Below are 24,399 nucleotides of genomic sequence, written 5' to 3'. Positions count from 1 at the left end.
GTAGTTTCCCTTACATTTAGAGATCACTTCATTTGCTAAACTGGAGATATCAGTCCCAGAGTTCAACGACTTCAACCTAATAAGAAATATTTAATAAATACATAAACAAACAAAATGTGAACATAGCAGACGAAACTCTTACAGATTACAGCTTTCTCAGTAGGTATCACTAAACTAAATCAAAGAATTAGTTAAAAGACGATATCGAATTCGTCACTGAATTCCCATGTTTTTTGGGACACCCTGTACTTCACTGACTTTCTCACAAACCTGTAAGGAAAACGCAGATGAATTTAAAAAGAAGAATATCGAATAAACAGTTAGAACCAGAAAACTGTAGAATGAGAAGACGACAAAAACCCATACTGAAGTGCATTTTAAGTTGCGAATAACTTTTTAAACAAGTTATTAATTCACTTATTAAGTGAAAAGTGTATTTTTATTTTCATAATTACTGTGCCTCGAGTTCATTTAACTAATTAATGTCCAAACTTGAGTCTCAAAGTCGACTTCCTATTTCAGAGTTTTCTTGTTATCTAATGGTTTCCAGGAATTCTACCTCTATTAAAGAAAGATGAATATATCTTTGTTCTATCTCTTCTATAGATTGTAAAGTAGCTGCTTTAACTGTTCTACCTCTTCTGCAAATAGTAGAGGAGTTGTTCTACCTGTTCTGTAGATTGTAGAGTAGTTGTTCTACCTGTTCTGTAGATTGTAGAGTAGTTGTTCTACCTGTTCTGAAGATAGTAGAGCAGTTGTTCTACCTGCTCTGTAGATAGTAGAGCAGTTGTTATACCTGTTCTGTAGATAGTATACTTGTTCTACCTGTTCTGTAGATAGTAGAGCAGTTGTTCTACCTGTTCTGTAGATAGTAGAGTAGTTGCTCTACCTGTTATGTAGATAGTATACTTGTTCTACCTGTTCTGTAGATAGTAGAGCAGTTGTTCTACTTCTGGTAGTTTAGAAGGATGAATCAGCTTACATTTAGAGATCACTTCATTTGCTAAACTGGAGATATCAGTCCCAGAGTTCAACGACTTCAACCTAATAAGAAATATTTAATAAGAAATCTGAATATAATCTAATCTCAACGAAAATCGGTTTAAAATTCAGGCTCTGACATGAACTACTGTTTTTTTAAAACATCCTGTATTGTCTATGATTAGTTTACTTTCATCTCTCTCCTGCTATTCAAATATGCTTATTAAACTTTATAGAGCAAACTCCAGGCAAAGGTGGGTGTCCAAAATTTGTTTTCATGTTTATGTATCATTGTAATAATTAAACCGAAATATTTATATATCTATCTATCTACCTATCTACCTATCTATCTATATATCTACATATCTATCTATTTATATATCTATCTATCTATCTACCTATCTACCTATCTATCTATCTATCTATCTATCTATCTATCTATCTATAAATCTATCTATCTATCTATCTAACTAACCTGATAATTTTCTGGCACTCCTTTCTGTCTCCGAGCATAGCGTCCCCCAGCTCCCCAAGGATAGTCGCCTCAAGCTCGTAGTTCACCACCAGAGCTTTCTCTGTAGGGTGGACATCTATACTTCCAGCTTTCACTTTTCTCTTCAAATATTTAGCATCTCCCTCCGTATTCATGGCTGTTCAAGAAATTAGCAGAGAAATTCTAAAAATAAAATGTTTTACGCTACATGTAATATATTATACAAGTTGGAGAACCCGGTGTTCTCCAGGTTTATATTATAGTTATAGTTACATCCGCCGTTTACCCGCGCTTGGTATTAAATCGTGATTTTAGTTAAGTGCCCGGCTTTGTCTGTTAAATTTTCAAAATTTTGTTCTGAAAAATATAAATCTGAAACTGTCAAGATAAAAACTTTAAAAGCTGTAATATAAAAACCAAATGAATTATGAGGTTTGAAACTCAAATTTATATATTTAAAAGTCAAAAGAAACTATTTAGATTTCTACACGCATCATTTCTTCTGATTCTGATTCAATGGATTCCCAAAAAGAACATGACTGCAAAGACGATCTGAAATCTTTAGTTTCAATATGACGATTCCAATGTTCTATTAAGTCTTCATGTCTAAAATCTACCCTTTATATGGAATATTTAATGATAAGGCAACGAAAGAAACAAGCTTTCAATCTCGAAGAATCATAAATATAAGGAATCAGACACTTTAAATTCCGTACAGTCGTCTCTAAAGATGAATATAAGGAGTCAGACACTTTAAATTCCGTACAGTCGTCTCTAAAGATGAATATAAGGAGTCAGACACTTTAAATTCCGTACAGTCGTCTCTAAAGATGAATATAAGGAGTCAGACACTTTAAATTCCGTACAGTCGTCTTTAAAGTCTCATCCTTTGTGGGTAACCCTGTATGTATAGATTCAGTTTTGTGTACACTATTCATCACCAGCTCCGAGTACACTGTGTCTACTGTCTAGGAAAGGTTTGAGGAATTTATCGATCCTTCTCCGGGTATACAGTATACTACCGGTACCAGGAGGAATACTGCCGCAATACATTCTCTCAAACATTACTCTGGCAGAACCACAATATATAAATATAACAACTAAATAAAAAAAATAAACATAACTAAAAATATGAAAAATAAATCTATAGCTAAATATAAAAAGATGAGGTTCACGTAGTTAGAACCACTTGTAATTTATATGATATAAACTAAGGTAGTATAAACCATTTCCTGTCAGTAATTATAATGTAAATTTCAATTCTGAAATATGTATTTCAGAATTGTATTTCAGAGTTGTATTTTCATTATAAAAGCATCTCGGACTTTCAAATCCCTCCCTCTAAACATAGGTTCAGTTTGCGCCTTGCTTATAAAAAGTTTCATCAATTTTTAATACAGATCCGACTTTCAAGTGTCGCAACATCTTGGGCTGTTATTTTACCGCTCTAGTCTATACTCCCCTATATGCTTTTCTGTAGCCCTTTACATATACATTTAAGCACATACAGCACTTGTTGTTAGCTTTTGGGTTTTTAAGAAGTAATTAGCAAAATTCTCATTTATTTTTGCTTTAGAGCTTGAGGCCTTTAAATCACATATACAGGGTGTCCCACGAAACATGACAATAGCAAGACGACTTGAAAGTCGTCTTTGATATATGAATTTATTTGTGACATTTAGTCTTCTATCTACTTTAACATGTATGATTCTTGAAACAATTATCACTTAATTCTCCTAGCCCTGGCATTTCCAAAAAGTGGTCTGCGTTTTTTGTGCTTTCTATATTATCGGAGATATAAAGAGTTTGGTTCAGATTTCAATTTTGTTAAACAAAAGCAAAATTGTCGAAATCTGAACGAAATTCTTTATATGTCGGGCAATATTGAAAGCACAAAAAAGGCAGACCACATTTTGGAAATGGCAGGACTAGGGGAATTTTGTGATTATTATCTCTAGAAATTTACTTCTAAAATTAGGTTGACAAATAAACACAGCAAATTATATCAAAAATCAAGACGACATTCAAGTCCTCTTGCATACTGTCATGTTTCGTGGGACACCCTGTATATATTAATTTTATACATTTTTATTGTTACTATTTTTAACAATATTATAGATTACTTACCTTTCCCCATAAAAACAAAAAATTTGTGTTTCTTACGTATTTCCTGTATTTTCCGTTGATGTAAACTTAAATTCTTATCTTTCTAAACTTATTTAATCCTTAAATAATTAAATGAATGAAGTTATAAAGTCAACAATAAACCTATACAATTCATCATTGTCAGTCCATGTTTCAAAAAAATATCTGTTACTGACTAGATATTTTATAAACAAAAATTAGCTTGAGATATACGATATTTCTAGTGGTATCAGATCCAGATGATTATCGCTGATGATGTTTAAATTTGTAATTTGTAGCAACAAAATCCTTTGTGACGATAATCTATCCACAGTTTTCTGATATTTACTGTTTATTTTTCAAAATACTGAAAGGGAATAGAGAACTCTCACGAATTATTCATCGTTTTCAGGAGAAAAACATTTTTCTAGAATAATAAATAAGATAAGCTGGTTTGTACACTATATAAACAGATTTGTTTTATCTTCAGGTTCAGTTAAATTAGTTTAATGAGAATGCTTAGATACATCCTTCCTCTCCTTCTTCTCTCCGCGTCCTACGGCTCGTCTCTCCGGAGTAATGTAGACCTGTTTCTCAAGGATTCTAAACCAAGTTTATCCCAGCTCAAGGAGAAGCTCTCCGAATCTGTCCCTATCCTGGGAAGATTTAATGATACCCGAGTTTCGTGTGACGCTTGTTTAATAATAAAGTCGTCTTCCTCCTCAGTTTCAGGGATTTTCCCCTGGCTCTTCAATAATGCAAAGGTTTGTTTACGAAATTCAGACGAGTTTACATTTATAGAGGAGGGGTTTCAGCTTAGAAATAATCATGATAAAATTTTAATGGATCAGGTTTTTATTATTTATTTCCGATATTTCTGTAAAGAAAACTTGTTTGCATTTTTTCTATTGCATTTATAGTAAAAAAATCATATAAAGTTTGCAACACTTTTTTGGTGTTTAAAAGTTTAAATCTTGGATCCTCTTATATAATTGTTTATGTAAACTTAATAAGATAATGTCTAAGAAGACGACATTTATAGTTCTTGTTTAGTTTTACTTCTCCAACTTTGATGGATATGGGTATCCTGTGTACCAGACAAATGTTGGATCTAACAATTATTATCTTCATTTTTATGACGAAGGCATTTTCTACGACGGATTTTGGGTAAGTTATTTCTTGTTATGATGATTTGTTATGTTCAGTACATTAAAAACTTACGTACTTTTTTAAATACTCAGTCACCGTTTCCGAACGACATCATCCCACCTTTCCATAAAACAAATCCACAATTTACATTCTTTAACCAAAATGTATTATCTCCATTTATATCAGAAAACAAATATTTTTTAACATACAAAATGACAGTTTTTTATGTATAGAGAAAATAGGACGTATTTATTATTTATCCTGATTAGGTTGTCAATGATTCTGCTGGTAACTATATAGAAGAGACAGGGAAAGTATTTATCTATAACACGCATTCATACACATGCCCTAAGGATACTGGTAGCGGTTGGTGAGTTCATTTTCAAATAGAAAGATTACAGAAATGTAGTTTTTAAATTCGTAAAACATTTGTGCATGAAAACTTTTCTTATCCACGTTATGGTTAGCAACACACATTTTGAAAACATTAATGTGAATGTTTATCGTGTGCAAAATCTTCTTAATTAAAATATGATATAAATTAAATTCTTTCTTAAATTTATTCAAAACTAGTTCCGAAATTTCTTAACAATGTTGTTAAGGTATTACTTCCAAAATGGAGAATGGATCTATCATGAATCTATCACACCTGCAATCTGCTAGATTTTGAACACTGCTCAACATTACACTCTTAAATGCAGATTCATATAGTGCAAGTAAAATTATCATTGGAAAAATAAATCTGACCTAAAAATGGTGTTTTATGCCAAAGTTTTGTAATTTAGCTACATAAAAAATATAATCATATATACGCATTGTTTAATAACATTTAAAACTTGGATGTATAGCAATCAAAAACTCTTTAAATACCACGACCTAACATACATGCAGAATGCATTGAAAAAATCAGAAAGAAACAAGAAAAAAGTTCTTCAAATACGTTTTTTAAGTCCCTTGGAGATAAAACTGAACAATGATTATATTTAATCTCCTACTTTACTCGAAACTAAAGATTTTGCTTTTGGAATATTGATTAGCTTAATGGATTATTTAAAAGTTGAATGAAAATTGAAAATTATCGTAATTTACAGACATCGGAATCTTGATTAAGGATAATTCTAATAATTGAAACCCAAAAAAAAAGAAAAGGGTTCGAAGCTGAAGAAAAGGCGCTGAAGAGTGAATGGGTCAACAGAAAGGATGAACAACCAAATAAAAAATTTACAAAACGAGATAATAAAACTCGACTTTAAATATTTATTTACAATGACGCGTCAATTCATGCATTTTTCAGGAGAAAATATCAATTAAATACACAACAATCATACAAAATAACATGAAACATTTATAAATAAGATGATACAAGGTTAGGAGATTCTTGTTTGCGGACAATATCAGGACTCAAATAATAGGACAATCATAGGAAATAAAAAGAATTCACAGACCTTTCAATACATTTGCCGATAGTAAATAATAAGATTTAAAAATAGAGAACCTTTTGTTTAAAATGAAATGGAAATATTCTCCCAATTTTTTAAAACAAAAAAAACAAAAGTACAAAATTTCGATGCAAAATTTAGTCGAGAGATCAACAATTGAATTGAAAAGGAGAAACATCGAAATCCAAAGGAATTGAGTCTTTGTCACAAACTGTGATTTTATAATCTCTTTATCTTTGAAACCCAATGTCGTAGACCTTAGATATTTCAAACTATGACTTCTGTTATATAAAGCAATCCTAGTTTGAAATATCAAAGGTTCACATAATTTTGTTGTAGATATATAGGTGTTAAAAAATAGGAATTTGTGGCAAAGACTCATTTCATTAAATAAAAAATTTCTTACATTGTAAGTAACACTAAATATCCCGGGGGGAATATAATGGCAAATTCATTCATTTTGTACATTGAGCAAGGTATACACTATACAACTACGGAAACAAGTAGAAAATAAACAAAAGACAAGTGAAACTAAAAAAAAACTTAAAAATAATTATTTTAATCTTGATCCTTGTTCATCGGCATTAAAACATCTTCCTTTAACACAGATCATAGATTTAACAGATATCTCGGTAGCGGTTGAAACACCAAGAATTTTCCTCTCAAAGTCTGCTTGTGAAAGCTGATCTCCTGCATAGTTCTTGAAAATATCTGTGTTTGCTCCCAGAGGAACTCCTTTAGGTTGGAAGAATGCAACCAAGGGATTGAGAGCAGCCTCATCAACCTTAACCTCGTGATCAACCTCAATCTGGTCCTCCTCACGGCTCTTCGTATCCTTCTTGTGGAAGAGGCTGTTCTTGACCTTCTTCCTGGAGTATTTATCGAACCGAGAGCTCTTAACCTCAGACCCGGAGATAAGTTTTTCATCGCTTCCGTCCCGGACGGTTACATCAAAGTTGACATTGAACCTGGAGTTCTTGGGTAGAACGTTAGAGTCGGAGGTCGGAGAAATTGTCGGAGTAAATGCTGGAACGGAGTTGATCTTGTTGGTTTCAGCTTCTTCAGATAATACCGGAGCAAGGGTAGTTTCAACCTTGAATATACAATGTAAAAACATGTGATATATATATTTATTGGAAATTGTTTTAGAAAGAATTTTACAACGTGCGAATGTTGTAATCATTTTATTAAATTTTATTTTGATTTTACAAATTTAGTTACTGCCTTCTTTTTTATTACATTTAAAGGGAGTGTTCGCGAAAAATGAAAGGGGGTATAAGGCTTAATGCGATAAAAAAGCACTTTTGATCGCTAGTAATCTTACTTCTATCTGTTGCGTCTATAAGGAGAAAATTGTTAAAGACGTCTCATACCGAATAACTTAGCAGCCATACAAATAGAGAAAATTGCAACATACTACTTTGACCGTAAAAAATCAAATTAATTTCAAAGAAATCATTTAGATATTACAACCTATAGTCATCGATTATCTTTTGCCACATTTGTATATAGTCTGAATTTGTATGGCTGCTAAGTTATTCGGTATGAGACGTCTTTAACAATTTTCTCCTTACAGGCGCAACAGATAGAAATAAGATTAGTAGCGATCAAAAGCGCTTTTTTATCGCATTAAGCCTATACCCCCTTTCATTTTTCGCGAAAACTCCCTTTAATAAGTAATTTGTTCTCAGAAAACTGTGTAAAACATGATTGCATGCATATGTGTAATGAACATATGTGAGATATACAGAAGCCTATGTATAAAATGAAAAAATGTCAATTTTCTATTCTTGAAAATTAAATAATTCATTTTTGGGTAATACGTGGAAACTAAAGATATTTAAATCATGAAATATCGCGAAAAAAATCCTAAATTCAAGATTTTTGATTTAAAAGAGACTGTACAAATCATCTCAAGTGACCCTGCATTTAACAAGAAGGGCATTCCCAATTCACATCATTAACCTTTAAACCTTCGTTTGAAGTAAAATTCTAGAGATATCCTTGTTTTTCTTTCTGAAATTGTTTATTTTAAATGATAATTCTTCTGTTAAATTGACCAGCAGATTTATGAAACAGAAACAAGGAAGGAATTGTAAGTTTTTTTATACTTTTCCATTGATAGCGGTTTAAAGTGTATCGATGTGAATCTGGCACTTGAAATATAACAACAATCCCTTTAAATAAATCTTTTCTGTTATTATACCTGTGAGTTTAGTCCTGAAGAGGTGAAAGACACTCTGGGGAACTTAGGTTTATTGTATTTCCTTGAAACCCAGTTCTTAATCCATTCTTCTCTTTTCTTGACCAAACCTTCCTTCTCCTTCTCGTCAATCAAACTTTCAGATTTCCTGAACATAAAAAGGTTTAGAATGTGCTTATAAGATTCTGAGGTATACAGTGGTTTCCAGAAAAATGTGTAAAAATGTTCGAATGTTTTTTATTTAAGCTAAGAACTTTGAAATTTGTAATTTCTTAACAGCAATTTTTTAGAATTAAATCTGTTTAGAATTAAATCTGTTCAGAATTAAGTCTTTTTAGAATTAAATCTGTTTAGAATTAAATCTGTTTAGAATTAAATCTGTTTAGAATTAAGTCTGTTTAGAATTAAATCTGTTTAGAATTAAATCTGTTTAGAATTAAATCTGTTTAAAATTTAAAAATCTGTTTTGTGACATTTCATAATTGGCATAAAGATGACGACAATAAATTCAATATATTCTGGTTACAAAATGTAAGATGCAAAATAAAAATGAGATTGAGACGAATGATAACAATTCATGACATGACTCACCTAAGAGGAATAATCTGCTCTGCACCGAATGAGTGAACCTTAACCCCTTCCTGATCAACAGATTGAACCCCGGGTAGATTGAATTCAAAGGATTTAGGATCCTTTCTCCCTGATTCGTTCTGGTTTTCTTCTGTCTCACTAACACGTTCAATTACAAGGACTTCAGACTCGTGCTCGGAAGGTTTGGGAAGATCATCGATCTCAACTAATTCTCCGGCAAGGGTTGGTTCAGCCTCGGATACGTCATAGGTCATAACCCCAGCGACATCTAAACCAGAGGCCACAATTTCTTCAGTTGAAAGTTCAGTTTCAGATTCAGGGGTTAGGGTTGGAACTGTCTCCTCAACACCTCGGTTTCTCTCAAACACGGACCAGAGATTATTCGGAATCTTATGAGGACTGTAGAAATGTTCCGCAGCGTTCTCATCATCTATATTGATAACCTCGAACCTACTGGTTGGGGTGGGTGGAGCAGGGTCTAGTATGTTTCCTGAACCTAGATATACTTCATCAACCTTCGCAACATCATCTGCGAACTCAACCTCGACATTTTCAACTTCGTCATTTTCCTCGACATTTTCAACTTCTTCAACTTCCACAATTGGTTCAACTGTTGTTGAGTCCTAAATAATGATCTTAATAAAGTCACTGTAAACGTGGTTTTAAGAGACCGTGCCTTGAATTAATACTTAAGAATGGTAAAATATATTCATTTTGCTATATAAATAGTTGACAAGACTCAACATATCTTTATCATTTGTGTAAGTATCTTTATTATCGTATCTGTGATTATTCAAAAAATGTACCTGAATATTTTGGGAAGTTGTTACGTCCGTCACTGTTGTTTCATTTTCAGGTTCTAGAGTTGTTTCATCACTGCTTACTGGAACAAACACGGTTGTTGCTTCTTCTACATATACGGGTCCTTCTGTTGTTGTGGGCAAAGTTGTTGTTTGTGAAACTGTTGTTGAAGTAACGAAAGCTGTTGCGAGGGGAGTTGAAGTTTCAGATTGAGTAGTTAGCTCCTCCCTTGTTGATGTTTCAGGAAGGTTGAGCTGAGCAAACACCGGTACGGAGTAATATTTCTTGTGGATCTCATCACTGAATCCGACCTTACTGTCATCGTATAGGATATCTGGTTCAGAATAATCCTTGGATTCTGAAATCTCAACTTCCTCCACACTTGGCACTGGATTCCCAGCCGACCTGTCAATCTCAGTGTAAGGTCGGAATGGGATAACTGACGGTTTCCAGGACTCAATCTTCTCCGTCTCAACCGCGCCTTCTAAGTCTGAATCTTGGGTTTCAACACCTTGTTGTCCGTGTTCATTATAACTTGGAGATAGATCTTTTGCCGAATATGTATAATCCTGACCATACTTAGAGGTGTCAATATCTTTCTCATAGTTGGTCAGACGTCCCGTGACTGCTGGCTCAGGTGTTATTTCTGCATCACTCCAGGCTGTGTGTACGTCTTGAGATTCTTCAACCACCTGGTCGACGATTTCATTCTGAATATCGAGCTCAAGAGGTTCGATGAAGATTATTTCATTCACACCCTCCGGCTCCTCGATGGCAATGGCTAGGTTTTCCTCTACAGGAGAAAAGGTTGAGTGTTTATCAGCGGTTTCATGAACCTCGGAGAAGAAGGGTGTGGTATTTTCATCAGATGGTGTGGTGACTGTATCCAGGGTGGTGGAAACTACTGTTGGAGAGAAGATGAACTCTGTAGTTTTCTCCAGTTCTTCCAAACTCTCGTATGTTGTCTCCAGGTCTAGAATTGTGCTACTCTCAACTAAGTTGGTTGGTAAAGTAGTTTCCTCATCATATTCAGTAGAGTAGTCAAAGCTAGGTGTAGTCTCAGGAGTGGTTTCAACGGAAGATTTCTTTACTCCAGGTGTAATCCTCAATCGAGTTTCGGGATGCACTTCGTAAATCTCAGCGTCTAAGCAAAAATTAGATTAAAATAGTTTCAGTAAATGAGAATTAAGGTTTTTTTTTAAAATATTATATTCTTACCAACAGTAATAGGCGGGAAAGCTGTAGTACTCCTTTTTCTTGGAAGTTCAAACCTTCTGGATATAGGATCAGTTCCAGTCTCAGTCTCATCCTCAGGGTTTTTAGCAAACTTAGAGTAGAGTTTATCAAAGAAAGGTCTAAACTTCTTCTTGAACTCCTCGGTCTTAATTGGTTCCTGGGTTGTGCTGAACTCGGTTGAAGTTTGGATGGGATTGTTTCCTCTAGGCCTGAACTGTCCTGGTCTCTGGGTCGGTTCTACTCCTTGGGCTTCTTCCTCAAATCTATTGTTAGGCCAGAAGAGAGGACGTTTCCTGGTACGAATTCTCTTTCCAAATTTCTTGATGGCACCGTTTCTGTTTCCAGCTTCTACTCCACCCTCAGAGTTTGGACCCAGTCCCTTAAACTTTCTGAACCTAAGTCTAGGTTTCAATGGTCGAGCTAGGGCCAGTACTGGAGCTTCAGTGATATCCTCTTCATCCTCATCTTCAACCTCCTTCTCCTCCTCCTCCTCCTCCTCCTCTACAGCTTTTTGTTCTTCAACCTCCTCTCCAGTCTGGAGATCTCCAACATAGAACTGATTCTGAGCTCTGATCTCTGCCTGCTGTCTAAGTATTTCCAGTCTCTCTCTTGGGTCCTGAGTAGTTTTATAGATCCTTACAACTGGAGTTTCAGTAGTAGAGACTGTTATTTCTTCTGTTGTAGTTGCTGTTGTGGAAGTGGTTGTTGTAGTGGAAGTAGTTGTAGTGAACAATGTAGTAGTAGTAAATTCTGTAGTTGTGGTTGATGCAGTTGTAGTGATTGATGTTGTGGGTTCCTCTGTTGTGGTTGTTGTAGTGGTTGCATCGGCTACAGCCTGCTCAAAGGTTGACTGAATAACAAGTGAAGGTTCATAAACTAGAGAAATGGGATCTTCATCTGTCACGGAACCAGTGGTTGTAAGATCATCCTTTTCCTCATTCTCCTCACCAAACCTTGACGTGTTTTCATCATCCTGGAATGTTTGTGTAGAGAATGTTTGTCTGTTATCAGTTGGCAGAAAGATGGTTGTGGTGGGAGGAGCCAAGGTTGTTACTTCTTCCTTCAATTCTTCTCTAGATGCTTCTACAAAACGTGTTTTAGAATACTTCTCATATTTATCATACTTTTCAACTTTCTCGGGTTTTCTGCTCAGTGTCTCTAGCTTTTCCTTGTTCTTTAGATAAAATCGAGACAGGGACGGTCTTTCCTTCTGGGTCTTGAATCTAAAGTTTCTAACTGGTGCCTGGGTTGATGTTGTGGGTTTCTCTTCTTCAATCTTAGTGTTAGGTTTAGATTTAATCTCCTGGAATCTGAAAAGTGGTTTCTCTGTTGAGTACGGAGATTCGACAAGAAGAATCGTTTCCGTGGTTGTCTGTACTCCAGTAGGTTCGGATAACAGGGGCTTGCCCTTGTATCCTTTAGGAATAGGTTTGCCAATAGGAGCAATGAAAACCTTGGGTAGAACTCCTGTATGATCTGTAGGATCCATGAACGGAATATCAATCTTTGTAAACCCGGCTGGAGCATCCTTGTCAGAATTCTGGACAAAAGTAGGTGGGTCTTCCTTCTCACTGTTCAACAGATTGACCAAACCTGACTCTACGTCCTTGTCAAAGTTTTGGTTCCCACCCACTAGAAGGGAGAGTTTGTTCCTAGTTTTATCCTCAGGTTCTCCGCTGGTAAATCCATCAAAATCAAGAGATACAAATCCTGCAAGATGATCCTTTTCTGTTCCTCGGTTAAAGGGTTGTCCAACAACAATCTGGCCATCCTTGCTGTCAAGTTCTATAATAGGAGGTCCAAACTTAGATAGATCAGGAGAAGGAATGGTTTGGATTGCGTTTAGGGTCTCTAAGTAGGACTGATCTGGACGAGACTGGGGTCTCTGTTGTTGGAATGAGATGGGTTTCTTGGGTTCAGCGGCCTCGAAGAACTTGAATGGATTGAGAGAAGGCAGAGGGTTGAAGGAGGAGAAGAAGTTGTTAATATTGTTCTGAGCAGGTTGAGGACGTAGGTTCCTGTTTCCTCTGGATCCTTGAAACTGTTGCTGTTGAAACCTTGGATAGTTATCCTGTCTCCGGGTATCAGATTGCTGCTGATGAAACTGAGGATTAAACCTGTGTTGTTGAGTTCCATGGTGGAAATGAACGTGTTGAACCACGTCAGTTCTTTCTTCTGCAGTATCAATCCTAGCGTTCGGGGACGGTTCGGAATTCGGAGGATTCGGGTTCAGGAATTGAAAATCTCCCGAATCTGAACTCTGGTTTGAATCCACTCTTGCATCAGCGGGATTAACGAGCGTTTGACCATGACTCAGTTGCTTTGCCACTCGTTCAATAAGCGCCTAGATTAATAAAGATGAAAAATCTGACAATTCTAAATATTTTTGATTAAATAAAAGTTTAAAATTTTCAAATTTAGATTGCAAATATTTTTCAAAGGCAATACTTACACGAGACTGTTCTAATGGGACCCAATCCTTGTAGTCTAATGCTACATTCAGAAAACGTCCTCCTCTACTAGGATCACTGTGCTGTAATGTCCAGGCCTAATATATATATATATATATATTTTTATAATAGACATTATTATTTTTTTGTATACAGTATATTATATGAAGTGTATACTGTATTGTATACTGTATGAAGTGTATACCGCATACAGCATACAGTATACAGTATACAGTATACAGTATACAGTACACATGTATACAGTATACAGTACACATGTATACAGTATACAGTACACATGTATACAGTATACAGTACACATGTATACAGTATACAGTACACATGTATACAGTATATAGTATACAGTATACAGTATACGTATACAGTATACAGTATACATATACAGTACACAGTATACATTATTATACTGTATACAGTATACAATATACTCTGCATACAGTATACAGTATAAAGTACACAGTATATAATATACAGTATACAATATACTCTTCATACAGTATATTGTATACTGTATTCTGAATAATGTATGTAAACTATAGAATAGAGGTTATGCATATATTTGATTTGTTAATCATGCATAGTACTGAGGTCAAGGCCTTTAATGTCTGAAAATCTAAGCATGATCTAGACCTCTAGTTACTAGCCAATCCAAAGTTATTAATCGTGTTTTTAAGAAGATTAAAAATCTAAAAATAAGAAAGAAAGTATTCAAACTTACAACCGCTCTAAAAAAAAACGAAAATTCTTAGTTTTGAAGCTATTGCTGTAGGAAAATAAAGCAGAGACTCTGTGTCCCAATAAGACCAAGCAGATAAAGTATTGTTAAAAGTGATTAATATAATCTTAATAATTCTTCTAAAAGGGACTATAGAACAATTTAATTAAACCTCATCTTATTGAGTGGCATGCCTGAGTCACAACAGTACCCTTTAAAGGGACTGTACGTGAAATTACTCTCCATGCAAAAATGGCAATGTCCGATTTACAACCGGACCCTTGCAACATTAATCTGATGAAAAATGTGAAGAATACCGTCGTTTTTCTCAATCAAAAAGTGTTTATTTCTGTTATTTTCTCATACGCAAGTAAAGCGCAAATCACGTTCACAGAGAAACCGCAAATGAAAATAAACAGTTAAAAGAAACAAAAACATTGATATCCAATTCATACTTGATCAGACAAAGCTTTCAAGGGTACCGTTGTAAATCGCGCATTGTCATCTTTACATGGAGGGTCGCTTGATATCACGCTTACAGTCCCTTTAAGCCTAAATCTGAATAAAAATAAAAATATATCGTTACTTTACCCCATATTAAATTTTGACCATTAAGTCCCATGTGTCGGCTGGATAAATCTTCAATTTAATTTTATAGAGAAATCGCAAATAATATAATCAATTTTTGGATTTCTGGATAAAAAACAAGGATATTTTCATCATTTTTGATCAGACGAAGGTTTTTGGGCATGGTTTTGAATCAAGCATTCCCTCTTTACAATGGAGTTTCACGTGCACAGTACTTTTATCTTAATTTAAAATAAAATTACATATTTTTAATTGAAGGAGGTTTAGGTATACTTACACTGGACTGATGATCTATCTGTTCTTGTGCTAAGGCAGTAGCCAGGGAGAGAAGAATTAACCCTATTCCTCCCATGTCAATACTAATCTAGAAATAATGAAGAATTAATCCTATTCCTCCCATCTTAATACTAATCTAGAAATAATGAAGAATTAATCCTATTCCTCCCATCTTAATACTAATCTAGAAATAATGAAGAATTAACCCTAATCCTCTCATCTAAATACTAATCTAGAAATAATGAAGAATTAATCCTATTCCTCCCATCTTAATACTAATCTAGAAATAATGAAGAATTAACCCTAATCCTCTCATCTAAATACTAATCTAGAAATAATGAAGAATTAACCCTATTCCTCCCATCTTAATACTAATCTAGAAATAATGAAGAATTAACCCTATTTCTCTCATCTAAATAATAATCTAGAAATAATGAAAAATTAACCCTATTCCTCCCATGTCAATACTAATCTAGAAATAATGGAGAATTAATCCTATTCCTCCCATCTTAATACTAATCTAGAAATAATGAAGAATTAATCCTATTCCTCCCATCTAAATCTAATCTAGAAATAATGAAGATATAAACCCACGCCTCCCATCTTAATACTAATCTAGGATAAAAATTAAAACTGAGGTTAATGTAATCATTTAAAAACTTGTTGATAAAAGATTACTGGTTAAAAATGCTAGTTTGCAAAAATATCTAATTGTTAATCATACACAATACAAAATTCTGCACAAAAGCTCCTAAAAATGTAATTATAGGATCTCTTAATCTCTAAATTGTTTTTTTTTAAAATAAGAATTTATAAAGGCTAATATTTACCTAATGCCCTGAAGGATGATGAATTGAGTTGAGTCTAGTACACCATAAACTATTTCTCGCAATCTAAATATTTCAAACGAAAAATTAAAAAACAGAAATTAAAAAAAGTGGAATAGAAATCCGGGAAAAATATTTTTGATTAGGAATATTTCCTGAAATTTTGATAATATTCTTAATTTTTGTAAAAAAAAAATCTGTTAGGAAAGACAATAATTAAGAAATATTTCAGTCTGCAGAGAGGCACATTTTTATAAAAATTAATTTTCGATTAAAAAAGAATTCAAGCAATAACAATAAAAATTCTTTAGAAAATTCTTGCATGTATGTAAACTATAAAAAGCCCACCCAACCTCTCTTGAAAAAGTAGCTGCTCAGTAATTGACTCAATTTAATTATTCTTAATTAAGCCTGACATTAAACAATCAACATTCAAAGTTTTCTAATTATCTAGGAGGGGAAAAGAGCTGGAAGGGTTGGGTTAAAACTCTATCCTTCTCTACCAGCTCAGTTATGCAGGAGAGAAAGGTTTGTTCGGATCCAACCCTTCCCCACTTCTCCACCAGCTCAGTTATTCAGGAGAGGGAAGAAAACCTGGAAGGGTTGGGTTTAAACCTTCCAGCTTTTCCTCTCAATAGTTTAATTTTAAAGGAAAGGAGGAGAAGAATATAGGGAAAGAAGTGAATAATAAAGAAGGAAAAAAAGATTTAATGATTAAACTAATAATTCAAAATTAAACAGTTTCTCATAAACCTTTGAATGCTTTTCATGTATATACAATAGGATTTGACCTTTTAAAAGAAAAATATATTCACTAAAAAGGGGGAAGTGTATTTTTGAAAAGGAGGTTTGAAAACATGTGAAAGGGGGAGGGGGGTTAAATAAATGAGTAAAGGGAAAGAAAGGGGGGCGGGGGCCGGGGGTATTAAATTCTAAGAATCAGCATGGTTTCTGTTAAATAGCAAGGTCTTCACTGTAGAATTGGATGACGTATGTTCTCATGTATTCATTATAACAGTGAATACACTGGTTTAATGCACGGAATCAAGTATATAAATATAAAGGTTAAATATTGGAGGGTTGAAGGATGGAAGGATAAACAAGGGTGATATCAGGGTACTAGATAACACTGACAATACTTGGCTGATTGGGTTTGAAAAGGTTTCTAAGTTTATAAACATGTTTATTGGGGAGAGGAAGGGATTATTTAAGTCATTTATCCATCACTTGCAATACTAACATGGATTAAAAATAAACAAACAAATCGTATTAAACAGATTTGAGAATTTTACAGAAATATCATAAGATTTAAAGTTTAAGATTTAACAAATCAAGTTCATTGATAAAACTGAATGTAAAGGAGGGGATTGAAAGGATGAAGATAGATGAAGAAGATTGGGTCTGTTGGGAGGATGGATGTCCTCCGTCTGTCTCCTCTGCGGCCTCCAACTCCTGGAGGTCGAGGTCGAGGTCACTGTGTCCAGAATACTCAATCTTCCACCTCTCCTGCGCCTCCTGAAATAATAAATATAAATTTTTAAATTATTTATATTTTCTCTACAAAGGAGTAGTCTTTTTCGAATCTCTGTATTTTTGGAACCTGATTGTGCAAACCTTTGATATTTCAAACTTAGATTATATTATCATAGTTTTGAATATCTAAGGTCTATGACATTGAATTGCAAAAATATAGGGATTAAAAAATCAGAGGTTATGGAAAAAACTCAATTCTTTTGATGATTAATTAATAAATCTAAATGGTTTGGTTTAGGCAGCTATTCTTGTAAATACCTTCTTCAATATTCATAAAAAAACTAACTTTTCAGCTTAGTACGTACAATTAGAACAAATAGGCTCAGGTGTAGGATTAGAATTTCTCAGGGTACTAAATTAGTATGAAGTATGTTTGGTGCTGACAAAGATGGGTATCGGAAAATTAAAAATTGCTTGACCGCATGAGTTTGTATGGGGGCGTGAGGACTCAGGTGGGAGGCGGGATTGTATGCAGAAAATGTTAAATAAAGTCGTGACATGAACATTCTGGTTTCTTACTGCATACTTATATATAGATACCCTGGTATTATTATAGGTATATGCTTATATAGATAGTTGGTAGTTCAGATATACAGAGATAACCATAATCAAACTTAACCACAAAAACTTGACAGTTAACCATCAAGGGAACCATGAGTGTGCGAAATAAGCTTTAAAGTATTTTAAGTGGAATAGGAAAAAAACAATGTGTACACGCAGTCTTGTGTAAAAATAAACATTGCACCCTCCCCGTTTCACGCTTCGTAACTTAACTTTGAAATCATAAAATTATTAGAATTTTCATCAAGCGACGGAGAATGAGACAGATTTAGATTTTTAAAATATATTTTCTAAGATTTAAAATTGTGAGAAAATAGTAGATACTACTGATATAGGAAAGATATATGTAATGTGTCCACACTATACAAAATGTTAGAAGTCTGTGTTGTGTGTGAAAGTGAGGAATGACCGAAGAAAATGAACCTTTAGCTGCATAATCTGGGCAAGGGCCGTGAATAAATGGTTATATGTACGCGTAAGAAGAATGTGCGTAAGTATATGAAATGACGCAAGGCAAAGGAATGCGGTGGACTGCTGCAGACCCAAAACATTCAAGGACGAGAGAATCTTCGAGAATTTTCTCAGAGGGGCCAGGGGGGGGGGTAACCCAATTTTCAACTGTTTTGTGTTGCTTATAATGAAAGGTATGTAAGTAATATCTCGTGTGTCAAACTCTGAAAGAAGTAAAGATGGATGAAGTATGAAGGAAGTTTGTCAAATTTTTTATTTCCACAAGAGAAATTATTTGTTTTACGCGTCGAGTTAACCGGAACAATTATCCATCCTTCATACAGCAGGCAGGAGATGGAAATATACATGGAATGCGTAGAAAATAGTTTAATAGATGCGCATATACGATGTGTATGTAGATATACGGTTGGGTCATCTGGGAAACCTGAAGAAGAATTGAAGGATTGATGTATTCCTCAAATCCATAAAAGGAACCTTGGATACAGGACTCAGTTGGGGAACTATTCTCTTCCAACTATTCACCAATAACATCTCCTTTCCAGACCTCAAGATATGCATGCATTCATGCATTGTCATCGGTATGCAATGGGGCATTTTCCATTGCATGTATTGGTGCATTATCAATGGCATGTATTGGTGCATTATCAATGAATTGCTTCTATATTCCTCTTTCAAAGAAACATTAAAATGGTTGAATTTTCTAAACTTTGGTAAATGCATGAATTCTTTCCTCCCCATCTCTCCCCCCCCCCCACCCCACATGTACTATCAAGTGTTGGACCTAGAGAAGATTCAGGATGCACATACTAATGTCTGTAAAATTGTGCAATTTGTAAACCTTGCAAATAATGGGTAAGCATGCGAATTTTTAGGAAATTAAACTTGAACTCAGGATGGTAAAAGTCCTTCATAGTTTCATGCTCCAGGTAGGTGTGTTCCATACTATCCTACTCCAGGTAGGTGTGTTCCATAGTATCCTATTCCTACTCCAGGTAGGTGTGTTCCATAGTATCCTATTCCTACTCCAGGTAGGTGTGTTCCATAGTATCCTACTCCAGATAGGTGTGTTCCATAGTATCCTACTCCAGATAGGTGTGTTTCATAGTATCCTACTCCAGGTAGGTGTGTTTCATAGTATCCTACTCAAGGTAGGTGTGTTCCATAGTATCCTACTCCAGGTAGATGTGTTCCATATTATCCTACTTCAAGTAGGTGTGTTCCATATTATCCTACTTCAAGTAGGTGTGTTCCATAGTATCCTACTTCAAGTAGGTGTGTTTCATATGATCCTACTCCTTGCAGGTGTGTTTCATAGTATCCTACTCCAGGTAGGTGTGTTCCATATTATCCTACTCCTGGTAGGTGTGTTACATAGTTTCCTACTCCAGGTAGGTGTGTTCCATATGTATCTTACTCCAGGAATGTTTTGGCAGAATTATTATCCGGGTAGACTAAGACTAGAAGTATTCTGCGGGTAGGTTAGGAGAACAAAAGCCATACTCTAAGATACCCTTGAAACCACTACTCGAGACCATGGCAGGACTAGGATGAGTTTTCCATGACATAGAAGTTATAATTAAGAGTAGCACAGCGGCGTGACCGGGAGGATACTTAGGCCCATCCAGGCACACAGGCAGACGTCTAATGGGGGCTTGGAGAACATAAATATTTTAATGAACATTGGCGTACTCTGTAGTGGAGTTTTTTTAATTATTGTTCGACTTGTATAGATTTTAAGTTCAAAAAGTGAATATAAAACAAGAAATAAATCATAGATTTGAAAACATTTTAAATTGATAGTTCAAATGAGAAATTATTCAAAATTATTTATGCAGAAATGCAGCTAATTTAATATTTGCATCCCAGACACGAGACTACAATTTAAACGGAATTATTCAAATTACAGATTTCGCCGATTTTTTTCGTGTAAATGGTTTAGAAAAATGGTAAAGATTATACAGATTGATAGATTGCATAACAAGGCAATAGGCATGCAATCCACTTGAATATAAGATATCAGTTGATTTGCACAATCTTTTTTTTATTCATCGTTGTTATTTGTATTCATAATTATACAAGTTAGAACAATGTTTTAAACTTTTTTTTTGCAAAAAAAAACTGTTTGCATTTAAGTGCAGTTTTGTATAGTTAAATGCACTCTGGTCAGTTTAGGCAAATTTACCGAATATTTAAATTGGTAAAAATCATTTAATAGGCTGTAATAAGAATAGTCAGGAAAGTTGACGAATAGGTTAAGGTATATTATTCATCTATTCTTCTCTAGGAATAGGCTATGGAGTATCCTATTCATCTATTCTTCTCTAGGATTAGGTTAGAGTATCCTATTCATCTATTATTCTATATGATTAGGTTTACTCGCCTCTAACCAATTATAAACATTCATATTAGGACCTCCTTCTCTTATCTTTATAAATGATGCCTATTTGGCCCCCCACGGTAAGGAAAGTAAAAGTAACCTCCCCCCCGCCCCCCTTGTGCATATAAGTAAATATTCCTGTAAAATTTCCTCATAAATCTTTATATTCCCAGGGGCAATCTTTCACTGCCGCCTCTCCATTCAAATGTAAATAATTTACCAAATTCCAAAATTTAAGAATATTTCAATCCTCTCCCAACCCAAACTTTAAACCGTGCAGTCTTTAATCATCCATATACCCTTCATAGATTTTCAGAAAAATGACATTTAAGGTAAATCGTGATAATATAATGCTTAATATATGCAATCTATGATGCATTTTGTATCCGGTTTGCTGCATGCTAAATTCTGAATGCATCATGCCATATCCGGATTGCAAATGTGTATCTAGATATGTGCATTGGAATTATCGGATAATACTGCGTTCTTCAGCTGTCCTCAACGATATGGAGAGAAATGCATTTTATATTACTTGCATTACAATGATGGATGGTGCATTGTGTTAAAGATTATGTGGTAATGCAAGGTGTAGAATATTTGAGTATTATTTATTCAGTCAATTTTGTAAAGTTGTCGATAATAATTTACAAGATACAGTTTGGAGAAGGTTTGCAAGATACAGTTTGGAGAAGGTTTACAAGATACAGTTTGGAGAAGGTTTGCAAGATACAGTTTGGAGAAGGTTTACAAGATACAGTTTGGAGAAGGTTTACAAGATTCAGTTTGGAGAAGGTTTGCAAGATACACTTCTGAGAAAATTTACAAGAGACAGTTCTGACACGGTTTACAAGATACAGTTCGGAGGAGGTTTATAAGATAAAATTTGGGACGGTTTATAAGGCCAGGACCATCCATAAAACAATTGCGTTTTTTTCTTTAAAATTCCAGCCGAACCTTGAGATTGAGATCAATAAAGTTTAGATCTTATCCTCAATGTTTCTCTGTATAAGATGAAGGTAGGATTTCTCTAGTTTATATCTCTAGTTGACCCAAGGTTGGGGAACTTTAACGCCCGCTGTGGAATTCCATTATATCATCAGATGACCAGAATCCGGCCAAAAAAATTCTAAAACGTTTAATTAATTCATTAATTCACACTTGGAGGAAAGTCTTTATATTTCAGTTTGGCTTGTCCATAGTGAAAACATTCCTGTATCTTAATTTCATCTAAACTAGTCGTAAACTATCCACAGCAGGATACAAGGATATAGTACAAGGGTCTTTGCTCCTTGGTACAAGATCCTATCGGAGTTTAAGGTTCTGTAACCCACTATCATACTCTAGGTTAAGTAAAAATAAAGACTGATGGGAACGCCTGTGGATATCGAGAGAAACTCAGATCAATCTATTTGTAATGTACATCGTACAATGTACAATGTACAATGTACGATGTACCATGTACAATGTAAAATGTACAACGTACAATGTACAATGTACAATTCACATGTTATGAAAAATTTATCATTACTTCAACAGAAAAAATAGATTTTTAAATCTGAAAATGAATAAGTTCTGTTTATAACTGGAGCTCTCTACAGTTAGAATTAATGATGTCCAGGGTTGTCTAAAAACTATAAGTTTTCAACCCAATGGAAGATGTTTAGCAATCATTGTGGGAAAAATTCGTAGAAATATTAGGGTTTCCTTATCAAATAGAAATAGGAAAGGAGGCACCTTAACCTGGTCTAAAGTTTGCAGCATAGCAAAACGGCAAGGATGTCTAAACATTTTTTTTCAAAATTAGCCGAAATATGATTGAAAGATGTACGAACAAGAAGAAAATGAAGAACAAGAAATATAGAACTGACTGTACTCTACGAGTTGCTACCTGAGAATATATGTATTTATGTACTCTATGATCAGGTTTTCTACCTGAGAATATAAATATTTATGTATCAGGTTTTCTACCTGAGAATATATATATTAATGTACTCTATGACCAGGTTTGCTACCTGAGAATATGTATATTTATGTACTCTATGAGCAGGTTTGCTACCTGAGAATATATATATTTATGTACTCTATAAGCAGGTTTGCTAAGGATAGGAAAATGAGAACAGATGTGAATATCCTGGAAACAATCTTAATCTCTCTAAAAGATAATTAGTTTGGATTATTATCTAAAGAAAGCCGAGGCCGAAGCCCCACCCAGACATGAATTATCTATTCATTAAACCTGACTCTATGCCAGCTTATCAAACACGAATATAACAAGTACTAGTTTCTCCTACCATGGTATGTCCTCCCTCCATCCTACTAGTTTCTCCTACCACGGTCTTTCCCCCCTCCATCCGACTAGTTTCTTCTACCATGGTCTTTCCTCCCTCCATATCCTACTAGTTTCTTCTACAATGGGCTTTCCTCCCTTCATCCTATTAGTTTCTAATTCCTAGCATGTTTTTTTCCATCCTACTCTAGTTTTTGCTACCAGATATGTCCTTGCTCCATCCAACTAGTGTCTCCTATTAAATATATTCTTCCTCCCTCCTACTAGGTTCTCCTCCCAGATATAACCTTCATCCATCCTACTAGTTTCTCCTCCCAGATATAACCTTCATCCATCCAACTAGTTTCTCCTCCCAGATATAACCTTCATCCATCCTACTCTAGTTTCTCCTCCCAGCTAGTTTCTCCTCCCAGATATAACCTTCATCCATCCTACTCTAGTTTCTCCTCCCAGATGTATCTTTCATCCATCCTACTCTAGTTTCTCCTACCGGATATATCATTTCTCCGTCCAATAATATTCTCCTCCCAGATATATACTTCCTCCGTCCTACTAGTTTCACCTACCAGATCTGTCCTTTCTCCGTCCTACTAGTTTCTCCAGTGAAATTTATCCGTCCTAATCCTAATAGTTTCTCCGGTCAAATCTCTCCTTCCTCCGTCCTACTAGTTTCACCTACCAGATCTGTCCTTCCTCCGTCCAACAATCCAAGATTTAGCATAAACATAAACTTTTGGATTTGTATTTAGTTAGTATGCAGGGTTAGAGTTATATTAAGAGGGTTAGAAGAGACATGTTATGATGAATAGAAGAATATGAATGAGGTTGACCTTAGCTCCGTAATAATAGATTTACCACTGAGTAACCCTAGCCAATATCCAGTAAAGGAGGAGTGGGGAGGGAAGGATCTGTGTGGGGTCGAGAATACTTAAACACGTTAACCCAGTGTAGTTTATGTAAATTCATGGTTTTAAGGAATATGTGTGTACATGATATATGTATAGGATGGATAGTGTGTATATACAGATTCTCTCCGGCTATCCTCGGTATCAAACCTTACACTAGTAAACAGATAACCATCTTACATTGTACTAACATAGACCTGGAGATAGAAATCTGCCAAAGAAATAAACAGAGAAATCCACCAAGACGATAGATGGAATGTATGAAAGGTTGTTGTTATTAAATAGATAGTGGTATGTCAGAAATTCTATTAAAACTGCCCACCCCTTGTCCCCCCCCCCTCATCATGAATAATTATTTGCATATTTTCACT

General features: G+C 34.7%; 3 protein-coding genes across 4 annotated transcripts in view; 1 reads left to right on the top strand and 2 right to left on the bottom strand.

Annotated features, from left to right (window-relative positions):
* LOC111708486 (kinesin-associated protein 3) overlaps nucleotides 1-2,467 on the bottom strand; it is a 14,685-nt gene extending 12,218 nt beyond the window's left edge. The window contains exons 1-4 of the mRNA XM_023481886.1: nucleotides 2,416-2,467; nucleotides 1,457-1,657; nucleotides 919-1,044; nucleotides 15-76 (exon numbers count right to left, since the gene is read on the bottom strand). Of these exons, the coding sequence (XP_023337654.1) occupies nucleotides 15-76; nucleotides 919-1,044; nucleotides 1,457-1,629 (361 nt within the window). The 5' untranslated portion in view covers nucleotides 1,630-1,657; nucleotides 2,416-2,467. The remainder of the gene's footprint in view (nucleotides 1-14; nucleotides 77-918; nucleotides 1,045-1,456; nucleotides 1,658-2,415) is intronic.
* Nucleotides 2,468-4,092: 1,625 nt separating this feature from the next.
* LOC111708382 (uncharacterized) lies at nucleotides 4,093-5,563 on the top strand. Its single transcript, XM_023481738.1, has 4 exons — nucleotides 4,093-4,362; nucleotides 4,652-4,765; nucleotides 5,017-5,117; nucleotides 5,350-5,563. Exons 1-4 carry the CDS (start codon nucleotides 4,108-4,110, stop codon nucleotides 5,408-5,410), a joined length of 531 nt encoding a protein of 176 aa, XP_023337506.1. The 5' UTR covers nucleotides 4,093-4,107; the 3' UTR covers nucleotides 5,411-5,563.
* Nucleotides 5,564-6,443: 880 nt separating this feature from the next.
* The window catches only part of LOC111708371 (uncharacterized), a gene marked incomplete at its 3' end in the record, with an annotated part of 40,533 nt that continues 22,577 nt past the window's right edge, over nucleotides 6,444-24,399 (bottom strand). Inside the window, 9 exon segments of one of the 2 annotated variants that reach the window (XM_023481716.1) lie at nucleotides 6,444-7,279; nucleotides 8,393-8,537; nucleotides 8,981-9,603; nucleotides 9,787-10,925; nucleotides 11,000-13,361; nucleotides 13,470-13,565; nucleotides 15,069-15,155; nucleotides 15,898-15,960; nucleotides 17,396-17,409. In XM_023481716.1, coding sequence (XP_023337484.1) covers nucleotides 6,740-7,279; nucleotides 8,393-8,537; nucleotides 8,981-9,603; nucleotides 9,787-10,925; nucleotides 11,000-13,361; nucleotides 13,470-13,565; nucleotides 15,069-15,143 — 4,980 coding nt within the window. In that variant the 5' untranslated portion in view covers nucleotides 15,144-15,155; nucleotides 15,898-15,960; nucleotides 17,396-17,409. 2 annotated transcript variants of the gene reach the window in all.

This window comes from Eurytemora carolleeae, unplaced genomic scaffold, assembly GCF_000591075.1.
Source record: "Eurytemora carolleeae unplaced genomic scaffold, Eaff_2.0 scaffold38, whole genome shotgun sequence".
NCBI lineage: Eukaryota > Metazoa > Arthropoda > Copepoda > Calanoida > Temoridae > Eurytemora > Eurytemora carolleeae.
Note: the sequence above shows the minus strand (reverse complement) of the source record. Positions and strands in the feature narration are given on the sequence as shown.

Bases quoted from the DNA above. Each gene is read 5' to 3' on its own strand.
- LOC111708382 (XM_023481738.1), top strand. From the start codon at position 4,108: ATGAGAATGCTTAGATACATCCTTCCTCTCCTTCTTCTCTCCGCGTCC. The intron at 4,766-5,016 runs GTAAGTTATTTC...TATCCTGATTAG, and splicing joins TTTTCTACGACGGATTTTGG to GTTGTCAATGATTCTGCTGG. The intron at 5,118-5,349 runs GTGAGTTCATTT...AATGTTGTTAAG, and splicing joins AAGGATACTGGTAGCGGTTG to GTATTACTTCCAAAATGGAG.